The sequence below is a fragment of the Xyrauchen texanus genome, chromosome 29 (genome assembly GCF_025860055.1).
Source record: "Xyrauchen texanus isolate HMW12.3.18 chromosome 29, RBS_HiC_50CHRs, whole genome shotgun sequence".
Classification (NCBI taxonomy): domain Eukaryota; kingdom Metazoa; phylum Chordata; class Actinopteri; order Cypriniformes; family Catostomidae; genus Xyrauchen; species Xyrauchen texanus.
The window spans coordinates 920,161-932,969 of NC_068304.1; the positions used below are offsets into that span (position 1 = coordinate 920,161).

The window sequence follows — 12,809 nt, forward strand, 5'->3', positions numbered from 1 at the left end:
TTTTTAACCACTCGATGATGATTTAAAGTAATAATGTGTAATTTGTCATGTTTACATTCAGCATTCAGGGTGCTAACATGGTATACGTGGCCTTAAAATGCACTGATTTACATTTGACATTTATTCATTTGGCAGACGCTTTTATCCAACGCGACTTACAAAAGAGGAAAACATAAGCGAATCGTCTTAAGGAGACAGTGGTACAAAAAGTGCCATACTACAAAATTTCACTATCATCAGAATAGTATACAAAACAGATTTAAGTGCAACAAGAATTGTAAATATTTTTTTTATTTAATTTTTTTAAGTGCTTTTGGAAAAGATGTGTTTTTAGCCGTTTTTTGAAGATAGAGAGTGAGTTAGCTTCACTGATTGAGTTGGGAAGGTCATTCCACCACCGTAGTATGATGAAACTGAAAGTCCGGGAAAGTGTTTTGGTGCCTCTTTGTTTTGGTATGACAAGGCGACGTTCCTTAGCCGACCGCAGGCTTCTGGTGGGAACGTAGCTCTGCATAAATGTTTTTAGGTATGCTGGAGCAGACCCAGTGACTGTTTTGTATGCCAGCATCAGGGCCTTGAATTTAGTATGTGCATGAACCGGCAGCCAGTGGAGAGAGACAAAGAGTGGTGTAACATGTGCTCTCTTAGGTTCATTAAAGACCAGACGTGCTGCTGCATTCTGGATCATTTGGAGAGGTCTAATAGCACATGCAGGAAGGCCTGCAATGAGAGCGTTACAGTAGTCCAGTCTAGTTACGACAAGTGACTGAATGAGTAGAACGAACCATTTTAGAGAGGGTGGAGAGTAGGATCTGATGGTTAACTGTGTCAAAGGCAGCAGAAAGTTCCAGCAGAATCAGAACGGATGATCTGGAACTTAAGAGTATTTGAGTAGATTTGATTCCTATTGTAGACTAATTTAAATAAAGAAAAATCACACAAAGTTGTCCTGCAAAATGTCTATGTGAACGGTTGTACAGATGTAAGCATGCACCAGCTTTGTAACAGTTCTTAACAGACTGAATGGGAATTAGATGTCCAAATCACACCCACCGATGATGTAGACCAATGACAGTAAGAAGCTGTTTTGCAGTCAGCACAAAGTTTGAAAGTTGAAATATGGCTTTGGCGAGCTGTTTCGAACCACTGTATCAAACTCAAATACACTTTCTTTTTGGCCACATTTTGTTTGAAATTGTCCAACTCACTCATTCTTCAATTTCGCTTAACGATGACATGGGGCCAATGTGAGAGTTTGTAGCCAGTGCTATGGTGTCACATCTTTGTTCATCATTGTAGGATATTTGGTATGCGACATTTAGGAGGGAACTTTAAATTGCTGTCATTCTCACACCATTATATGTAAGGATATTTGTTACGCTAAATTTAGAAGGGAATTTAGGGTCTTGAAATATGTGAGCTTTGAACTAAATTAAACTGTCCTTAATGTACCTTTTAGGTAATGAAATGTATAACGGAATTAGTCTCGTTGGACAATTATTATAAATTAGATAAATTACAAATAACTAGATTATTTGTCTTAATAGATTCTCCACCATTAAAAATTGTAATACAATGTTTCATTGTATCAGCTCACAATTTCTACTGTAAGGAATTAGATTTAATAAGTGAATGAACCTAATTCCTTCAAAGCTGCACCTAAATACATGTGATATTATTTTCAATAATCCATGAGAATAATATCACTCCAATATGTGAATGAATCATATGTATTTAGGTGCAGCTTTGAAGCGAAAACTTTCAGAAACAGAGATGAGATTATTTATCAAAATATACCACAGTCACGTCGTCTTTGAACACAGACAAACTTTATTACTATTCTAAACATAAATCTAATCTAACACATATAAAACAGGTTGGTGAAAAGAGTGATCAGTACAGTGAAAATGAACTTTATGGAGTCTGTTGACAATACCTTAAGAACCATTTATCCTTTTTTGTGTCTACATCGATTTGCTATCAGATTACCCAAATTATTTAATTAATATACAAGCACTTTTCGTACCGTCAATGTTTTGATCTCTGTATGATCTAAGTTATTGTCTGTATGAATGATAATTTCGGCTTTGAAGCGAGGCCTTCTCATGGGTATGTGGACCGTAGAGAGTGATGAGCTTTCTCGGGACGTCAAGTCACGAGCTTCCTTAGACCTCACATGGTGAGGACCTGGCCGTCAGCGGTGTGACCAGATTAAGAACGTACAGGCAGAAGAAAGGTAGAGCCAAGAGCCTCAAGATCAGAAGAGAAGAGAGGATGAAGAAAGGATGTTCTTCCTGGAAATATTTGAACTGAAATTGGCCGCATCCCCAAAGGTGTCCTGCGCCAATTAGAAGAGACTCTTAAGAATTTCCCACTTAAAAATAGTGCATATCATGAGCTTTTATATCTTGAGAATTGTACAAGAGACATGATAATCGTTGTCATCAGCTTTCTCTGCATACACCAGCGAACGCTTACATACTAAACATGAAATTGTTTTTCATGGATGTTATACGTGTAGGTAACAAAACATGAAAATCCCTGGTTACAAAATAATACTGGTTAATTAATTGTTTATACAACATGGATTTTATCAAGTTAAGCCTTATAGTTAACATTCTTAGTAGAATAAGACGAATCATACAAAATTAAAGATTATATTTATCAATTATAGGTGATTCCACATCGCTACACACATTTTCACATTATCGGCCTATAATCATTAATTTGTCAGTTACAAACATTACCACAGTTCAATGGATTTTCAGCATTATCTAGCAACGTTAGATTAAGATGAAATGTCTTAGAGTTGTGCAAATCTGATGGTCCTTGTAACATTACACAGAACAGCCTGGTTTACTCTGTGTGGGTGTTCCTGTTGAAGGCCTGTAATTTATGACGTTGAAACATTCCAAACTGAAAGGCGGGGTTTTTCCTGGATTCAAATCATGTTGCTGGAATTCTTCTGCATGTATAATCTTACATAATTTAAAAGAGCTTTATATGCCCTGCAAATTTAAACATTGGTTTTGGTGGGATGTATTTTACAATATACAAAAGTTATTTCCAGTCCTCAAATCTGATTGGACGAGAGGCGTTCAAAGAGTTCTGATATACAGTCCAACAGCGCTGGGATGCTTCACTGTTTGGGTTTTGATTAATCTTTCATTTTGATTTAACTCAGATTCGTTCAGTGGCACTTTTATACCAGTAGGTGGAGACAAATGAGCATCTTTTATGTTATGAGTCAGACATTTGTTAAAAAACAGAGTCGTCCACCACTGGAAGTGAACGAGAACAATTCACTCTTAAAATATGCCTTTAAAACACTGATTTCTTCAGAAACTAAACACCACAAGTTGAAAACCAAAGTACGAGAGCAGTGCAGAGATTGGAGAGAGTTATGCTTGAAATCTTCACTGGTGGTGAAGAAATGCATGGACTAACCAGCCTGTTTTTGTCTGAAATGCAAGTTATTTAAAATCATTACTTGTTTTGTTGAACTGTTGTACAAAAGCAATATCACACAAGCAAGAGTGTTGTTCTTCTCTATATTAGTACTGCTGTGATTCGGCCATAGGTGAAGATATACTGAACAACAACAACGCTTGTGTAATAGTGCTTGGTTGTTATTGCTAAATATGTTGATTGATGTCACCACAGTAATGTTATCTAGCTAGCTGACATAAATGTGAGCTACTGACTCCACTGGGCCAGCATAAAAGACCCTGCATCATCATTGTGCTTCATTCTTCCTATTATTTTTCTGTTGTATAGTATCTTCATGTTTGTCCTCTGTGATCCACACAGAGCCAATGTTGAGCGCTCTTCTGCGGCGGATGCCCAGTCTGGAATCATGTGAGATCCAGCAGCTGGTGAACTGCCCAGAATCCTTCACTCCAGACATGCGCTGTCTGATGGGAGAGACTCCAGGCGTATACGGGTACTTTGTGCTGGCGGGCATGAATTCATCGGGCCTGTCCTTCGCAGGGGGGGCCGGCAGGTGAGGAAGCAGCTCTGATGTATGTTTCTCTGGCTTTGTGTTGATGGAGCTCATAATAGTGTGTTTTATCCACAGATATTTGGCTGAGTGGATTACATACGGATACCCCAGTGCTAATGTATGGCCATTAGACATCAAGCGCTTTGGTAATCTACAGAGCAGCCGGACTTTCCTGCGCCATCGAGTTATGGAGGTCATGCGTGAGTTGAAAACCACCGTTACAAGGATTTGGGTTACTTCATAATGAAGTGCATTTGATATATCCATTTAAAAGTGATGGGCATTAAGAGTTTTGTGTTTCACATTTGAGATTTATGATTTATGCATACAAAAAACAAATAAATATTCTATTAGTATGAAGCCAAACTTTATTAAAGAGACAAAAGTTAAAAACACCAAACTAAGCATATGGTGTTTCAAGTGCTTCAGAACAGTGAATCGTTTTGCAAAGCAGCTGGTTGAATTGATTCAAAGTTTCAGAATGCTTCTTTACCATCACTACCATTTAGATTTGTCAAGATACCTTAATAATGTCTTACAGTACGATGCCTGCTATAGTATCACGACATCACTCATGTTGTTTGACTAGCAGGCTGTATGACGTTGCTATTCTTTTGTTGTGTAAGTCTTGCTTTTGATGAATCTGTAGAAGTTTTTGTTTGCCGTTGGTCTTGTGTGTTTTTGTTCTCAGTCCCTCTAGCATTTATTTGTATGTATCTGCTTCAGCACTCCTGTATGAGCTGAAAGTTCCTCGCTGGGACTTTCAGACAGGTCGACAGCTGCGCACGAGTCCGCTGCACGACCGATTGGACACTCAGGGGGCGCGCTGGATGGAGAAACATGGCTTTGAGCGAGCCAAATACTTTGTTCCAGCAGGGAAGGGTAAGAGAATGATTTTAATTTAGTTTAGTTGTTTGATATGGGTTTTTCAATTCTTGATGTTGATATGTAGATAGCAGGGCGGCCAGTATAATGCTGATGAATAAGGAAGACCAGTTGCGTATTAGAAGTCAATTTCTGCATAACCACATATACCTTGAAGTCTTGTGTACAAAGCAGCTATTGAATATTTTCACCATGATTTGAAAACAGGTTGACCAACAACATGCCCCAGTAGCGGGAACAAGAATCAAAAAAACGTCTCAATGGAACTTTCCACTAAACTAAAGGTGTAGTTTCCTGTGAACTTTGGAGGGTTTTGAGGGAACATATTCCCACCATCACAACCACCAAAATAAACTCTACTACTTTATTCAATCGACAAATCTAGCATGAAACTGCCTATTGTAAGATTTTCAGCTAAAATTTAAAAAGGAAGACAATTATGAAGCACAAAAGGTAATGTACATAAATATTAAAATATTGTGTTCAATATATTGTGTATATATTTATTTTAATTCATTCATTCGTTCAAAAATAGGATGCTGGAAATGTATGTTGCAGGGTAGAATTCGCAAAGAAATCTAATATTTTTCTTATTTAAGATGGTTTGAAACCAGCATACAAAACCTTTGTGACTATTAGCCCTGGTCACAGCCCAGCCCTATAGCTAATATATACATATTAGGGATGTCAATCAATTAAAAATTTTAATTACATGACATGCAAATAAATTGCCATATATATATATATACACACTCACCTAAAGGATTATTAGGAACACCATACTAATACTGTGTTTGACCCCCTTTCGCCTTCAGAACTGCCTTAATTCTACGTGGCATTGATTCAACAAGGTGCTGAAAGCATTCTTTAGAAATGTTGGCCCATGTTTATAGGATAGCATCTTGCAGTTGATGGAGATTTGTGGGATGCACATCCAGGGCACGAAGCTCCCGTTCCACCACATCCCAAAGATGCTCTATTGGGTTGAGATCTGGTGACTGTGAGGGCCATTTTAGTACAGTGAACTCATTGTCATGTTCAAGAAACCAATTTGAAATGATTCGAGCTTTGTGACATGGTGCATTATCCTGCTGGAAGTAGCCATCAGAGGATGGGTACATGGTGGCCATAAAGGGATGGACATGGTCAGAAACAATCCTCAGGTAGGCCGTGGCATTTAAACGATGCCCAATTGGCACTAAGGGGCCTAAAGTGTGCCAAGAAAACATCCCCCACACATTACACCACCACCACCAGCCTGCACAGTGGTAACAAGGCATGATGGATCCATGTTCTCATTCTGTTTACGCCAAATTCTGACTCTACCATCTGAATGTCTCAACAGAAATCGAGACTCATCAGACCAGGCAACATTTTTCCAGTCTTCAACTGTCCAATTTTGGTGAGCTCTTGCAAATTGTAGCCTCTTTTTCCTATTTGTAGTGGAGATGAGTGGTACCCGGTGGGGTCTTCTGCTGTTGTAGCCCATCCGCCTCAAGGTTGTGCGTGTTGTGGCTTCACAAATGCTTTGCTGCATACCTCGGTTGTAACGAGTGGTTATTTCAGGCAAAGTTGCTCTTCTATCAGCTTGAATCAGTCGGCCCATTCTCCTCTGACCTCTAGAATCAACAAGGCATTTTTTAGCCCACAGGACTGCCGCATACTGGATGTTTTTCCCTTTTCACACCATTCTTTGTAAACCCTAGAAATGGTTGTGTGTGAAAATCCCAGTAACTGAGCAGATTGTGAAATACTCAGACCGGCCCGTCTGGCACCAACAACCATGCCACGCTCAAAATTGCTTAAATCACCTTTCTTTCCCATTCTGACATTCAGTTTGGAGTTCAGGAGATTGTCTTGACCAGGACCACACCCCTAAATGCATTGAAGCAACTGCCATGTGATTGGTTGATTAGATAATTGCATTAATGAGAAATCGAACAGGTGTTCCTAATAATCCTTTAGGTGAGTGTATATGTGTGTGTGTGTGAAGTAAAACGGGTAATATGTTATTTATATGTAATTATAGTAAGATGTTCATAAAAGTGCTGAAATGTTATTTAAGTACACTTTATGTAAACACTTTTTAGACAATATTTTCTAAAATTTCACTTTTGAAAACTGAAACTGCTCATTGTCGAACAAATTGACAAACATTGGTCCAATAATCAGCCTTGCTGATATTTAAGTTAACAAATGTTTATATGCACAGACTGGTGGGTTTGATTTTTATTTGATCAGTTTCATCATTTCTCAGTCAAAACTCAATATGATGCATTAAGAAAAAATGATACAGTACATCAGTCAAGGCTGAATTACTGAGATCCAGTCTTCATCCCCACAGATCTACTGGCTCTGGACCAGAGTAAGACCTTCTATAAACCCGACTGGTTTGATATTGTGGGAGCAGAGGTGAAATGCTGTAAAGAGGCCGTGTGTGTGATTGACATGTCCTCCTTCACCAAGTTTGAGCTCACAGTGAGTCAATTCATCTGTTCACTGTTCACTTACTGAGATCATCTGCTAAAAGTTTCAGGTGGCTGTAACGTTTGATTGTTTGATTTTGAATAATAGCTTTAAATTGTTTCTAGAACTGTCATTTGTCTGTATTATTTAAAACAGGTTTCCAATCATCAGTTGTTGCTGGAGGTAAATTAGAGACAGGGCTTTTGCTGGACTTTGCAGGCTTTTTCTGTAGAATGACTAAGCTCTGTTGACATCTGGTATTAAGATGCATCTCAGGTGATCTTACCACAAGTTCTCCATTATCTGTAGTAACATGAGCTTCAGATGTGTGTCCCTGCGTATTGATATCAGAAACACTAAAGAAGATCTCTGAAGTTCTCATGATTGCTTTTTCAAAGTTTCCGATCGGACTGTTATATCCATTTTAAGTCACTCATAACTGGCAAAGTTTAAACTCTGGGTTTTTACGCAGCAGTTGTTTGACTGGTGATGGGTGGCTATTCACTGCTGTTCGGACGCATACAGGAGGGTAGCGGTGCACCATTTCACCAATTGTTTTAACATTAAGTTTGGACGATACAACCGGAAAAACTGTTTTTAAAGTACCCTTAGCCACACATTTGCAAGTTATATTCTGCAATTATGTTTATGCCCCACACAGTAAAATTAGATTAATTGTGAATTACTAACATTTATTTGTATTGAAAACAGTTATGAACAGTTCTCTTTTCGATATCAAAGGTCATTTTGACATTCTCGCAACCAGTAAAAATTTTGAACAGACTTGTCGACAGCCACAGGGAACTGGACAGGCTCGTCGACAGCCTCAGGGAACAGGACGGACTCGTCAACGACCACAGGAAACTGGACAGACTTGTCGACAGCCACTGGGAAGTGGGCAAGTTCGTCAATGGCCTCAGGAAACTGGACAGACTGGATGACCATGGGGAACTGGACGGGCCATGGTCAGGAGTACTGGCAGTGACTGGGAAATGGCCTCAGTGGCCGAGAATGCTGACAGTGGCAGGGGAACAGCCTCCGTTGCTGACGGAGCTGGCAGCGACTGGGGAATGGCCTCCGTGGCCTTTTGGTGCTGGAAGCAACTGAGGATCTGATTTAAATTGGGATCCTCAATTAAATTGGGAATAGCAACAGAGATGAGTGACTGATGAGATATTGAGAGCACCTGGAGAGCACATGTTTGATGACACTGAGAGCACTCATGTTGAAGGGGAAAAAGCTAATGGTGCTCATGATCATTCAAACAGTCTCTTATCGCTCAACGTCTGATTGTCACGACTCACGTTACATCACGTATAAGATTTGTATGTTTATTTGTTGTTTAATTCATATTTATATCCGTTTGTGTTACTCCTGTGTGTTATCTTAATGGCATATCTCGCCATAAGGGGGCACTGTTGTGGGAGCAGTGTGGAAGTAGCACCCCTCTTCGGGGGAGGGGGGAAGAGTTTTTGGAGGTTGGGTGGTTGTTCCTGGGTTTGGGGAAAGAGGCAATAAAAAAGTGTTTGATCTAAACGTGGAGTTATCTTTTGAACTAACATTGGTAGCAGAGGATGGCTGCTAACTACAGGGTTCCACCAACGTTTGAAGAAGGAAAACCCTACGAAAGCTGGAAGAATGAAGTCAACATTTGGACCAGAGTTACCGATTTGGAAAAAAAAAAACAAGCTCTTGCCGTCGCCCTGGCGCTATCAGGAAGGGCGCGGGATACAGCGATGGAAATTCCGGTAGATGATCTAAATAAAGACACTGGAATGACCACTTTGTTAGTGAAACTGGATGCTTTGTTCCTTAAAGAGGAAAAGGACAGGATCTACGATGCTTACTCAGATTTCGACCGGATTATGAAAGAAGCGAACATGTCCATGGTGGACTATATTATTGATTTCGAACAGCACTATTCTCGGATGAAAAAGTACAACATGGAGCTACCCGACGCAGTTTTAGCTTTTAAGCTTTTGGATACTGCGTGTTTGGATACGACGGATAGGCAGTTGGCTCTAACTGCATGCACTGACTTAACTTATGCCTCGATGAAGTCCGCTCTGAAGAGAATATTTGGCGGAAAAACGAGCGCGGCAGCACAAAGTATTAGCCAGGAGTCCGTGTTTGTGACAGAGCAGCGACGGCAGAAAAGTAAGTCCTGGCAGCAAAGCGCTCACCAGAAAACTCCACAGCCCGGTACTAACCCGCTAGATAAGTACGGACGGCGATCGAAATGTGCAGTGTGCCAAAGTACATATCACTGGGTCAAAGATTGTCCGCATAAAGGTGAGAGTGTTAAGATTACAGAAGATAAAACTGACATGGAAGAGTGTAATATTACTCTGTACACCAAAGAATCACCGACAGATGCAGAAATATTCATGACCGAATGTTATGGCTCAGCAATAATAGACACTGCTTGTACTAGGACAGTCTGTGGACAAGAGTGGTTTGACAACTACAGTACTGTGTTACAGAAGAAAAGTGTAAAGATGATGAAAGAAACAGAAGCAGAAAGTCATAGGCCTTTCAAGTTTGGAGATGGAAAAGTAGTTTACTCAGGAAAAAGAGTCAAGATTCCTGCAAAGATTGGCAACATGAAGTGTAATATTGAAACAGAAGTGGTACCTGTAAACATCCCCCTGCTTTTGAGTAAGACATCATTAAAAAGGGCAGGGACCGTTCTGGACATGGAAAATGACAGCGCAGTAATGTTCAACCAGCCGGTCAAACTATACTTTACAAGCTCTGGACATTATTGTGTGAACATTGTGGACAATGAAAATAAAAATCCTGCTCACTCTGATCAGATATTAATTGTTGAAGATGAAATATTGTCAATCACAGACAAGATGAACACAAGTGAGAAGATGAAAGTTTTGGAAAAGCTTCATAAACAGTTTGGGCATGCCTCTGCAGACAAACTACTAAGACTGATGGATAATTCTGGCAACAAGGACGCAGAATGCCCCAGCCTGTTGCAAAAGATCATAAACCAATGTGAAGCATGTCAGAAATACTGTAGAACCAAACCAAAACCTGCTGTCGGATTATCACTGGCATCTACGTATAATGAAACAGTTGCTATAGATTTGCACGAGCTTGAGCCAGGGGTCTGGTACCTACACATTATTGACCAGTTTACTCGTTTTAGTGCTGGTAGTGTCCTCACCACCAAGAGGGCTTCTGAAATTGTCAAGCATTTTATCCACGATTGGATTAGTGTACATGGCCCACCGCAAAAGCTATTCAGTGACAATGGTGGCGAGTTTAATAATGAAGAAGTGAGAGACATGGCCGAGAACTTTAATATTGAAGTTAAGACAACACCTGCCTACAGCCCCTGGAGCAATGGACTGTTGGAGCGTCATAATCAAACCCTAACTGAGATCATTATGAAAGTGAAAGCTAGTACTGAATGTGACTGGAGCACTGCAATGGACTGGGCCTTGATGGCAAAGAACTGTATGCAAAGTGTCCATGGGTACAGTCCACATCAGCTGGAGTTCGGGCAGAATCCTAATCTGCCCTCAGTGTTAATAGACAAAGCACCGGCTCTAGAGGGGACTACCAAGAGTGAATGGGTTGCTAAGCACATTTCAGCCCTGCATGCTGCAAGAAAGGCTTTTACAGAAGCTGAATGTTCGGAGAGGATACGGAGAGCTCTAAAGAAACAGTTACGGCCCACTGACGAGCGATACTGAACCTGGAGATAAGGTTTATTACAAACGAGTGGACTGTCCAGAATGGAAAGGGCCTGGAGTGGTCATTGGACAGGATAGTGCAGTTGTTTTTGTCAGACATGGAGGCACCTGTGTCAGAGTGCACCAACTAAGGTTAAGAAAAGTTACTCATGAAAATGAAGAGCCTCAGATTGTCTCTGAGGAGAATAACCAAGGACAACGTACAGTGGACATCATTGAAGAAGAGACAAATGTAGAAAACGCAGAGAATGATCCTTTACCTGCTGTTGAAAATGCAGAAGCAGAGAGACCAGACATTGGAAACATTAACATAAAGACTGGACAAATTGTGACATTTAGAAACCAAGCAAGTGGTGTTTCACAAACAGCAAAGGTGCTAGGAAGTGCTGGAAAAGCCAATGGAAAATATAAGAACTGGTATAACTTGGAGCTACTTGAGCCTGCGGAGGTAGCTGGTAACAGTGAATCAGCAGATCTGTCACAATTAGAGGATCTTCGTGTCCAGAAAGAGGCTTCAAATTCGGATACACACGAGGATGTTTTTGTGACTAAGGATGTGTCTTTTGATGACGCAAAAGAAAAGGAAATACAAAATTGGAGACAGAACGAGGTGTTTGAAGCAGTTGAGGACAAAGGACAAAAGTGCGTCTCCACTCGATGGGTGTGCACTTTGAAAGAGACTGAAAATGGATTAGTTCCCAAAGCAAGACTTGTTGCACGAGGATTTGAGGAGCTACAAGTTTCTGAGCTGCAAAAGGACTCGCCGACTTGTGCCTCAGAGTCACTGAGACTTCTAGTGGCAGTGTTATGTCAAAGACAATGGGAACTTCACTCAATGGACATAAAATCTGCCTTCCTACAAGGCATGGAGCTGTCCAGAGACATTTTTATCAAACCACCACTGGAGGCCAATGACACAGGGACACTTTGGAAACTAAGAAAATGTGTGTATGGTTTAGCTGATGCCTCATTGTATTGGTATAACAGAGTTAAAAGCATTATGACTGAAGCAGGAGGTATTGTGTCTAAGGTTGACCCTGCAGTTTTCTACTGGCTTGATGAGGACACGAAGGTAACTGGTGTACTTGCTTGTCACGTTGATGATTTCATATGGGGAGGTTCACAGCTGTTTTCAGAGAGTGTCATACCTTACCTTTGGTCAAAGTTCAATGTAGGTCGTGAAGCTCACAATAACTTTTCCTATGTGGGTGTGGATTTTGTGACTGGGTAAGAAGGTACAAATACACCAAATGACATACATTCAGCACCTACAGCCCATACATATCACACCTTCACGAGCAGCAGAGTCCGCTTCACCTCTCACAGAAGAGGAGAGAGAACAACTTAGGTCAAAGATAGGTCAACTTCTGTGGGTTGCTAGACAGAGCAGGCCTGATGTCATGTTTGATGCAAGTAATTTGGCATCTTGTCTCAAACAAGCTACAGTTCAGAACATTAATGAAGCTAACAGGGTAGTCTGTAAACTCAAGACCAAGTCAGTTCAGTTGAATTTTCAACAGCTTGGGAAAGACAGTAACTTAAAAATGGTTACATTCACTGATGCATCGTTTGCAAATCTTTCAGATGGGGGTACTCAAGGTGGGTACTTCATTGTTTTGATGGGTGAAAATGGGCAGTTCTCTCCAATTTCATGGCAATCTAAGAGAATTAAGAGAGTTGTCAGATGCACTCTTGCAGGTGAAACGCTTGCTATGTCTGAGGGGATTGATAATGCAATTTTTTTG

General features: G+C 40.5%; 1 protein-coding gene across 2 annotated transcripts in view; it reads left to right on the plus strand.

Annotated features, from left to right (window-relative positions):
• Positions 1-3,808: 3,808 nt before the first annotated feature.
• pdpr (pyruvate dehydrogenase phosphatase regulatory subunit) overlaps positions 3,809-12,809 on the plus strand; it is a 52,325-nt gene continuing 43,324 nt past the window's right edge. For both annotated transcript variants that reach the window (XM_052097394.1, XM_052097395.1), the window contains exons 1-4: positions 3,809-4,003; positions 4,079-4,203; positions 4,730-4,885; positions 7,233-7,366. In XM_052097394.1, the coding sequence (XP_051953354.1) occupies positions 3,816-4,003; positions 4,079-4,203; positions 4,730-4,885; positions 7,233-7,366 (603 nt within the window). In that variant the 5' untranslated portion in view covers positions 3,809-3,815. The remainder of the gene's footprint in view (positions 4,004-4,078; positions 4,204-4,729; positions 4,886-7,232; positions 7,367-12,809) is intronic.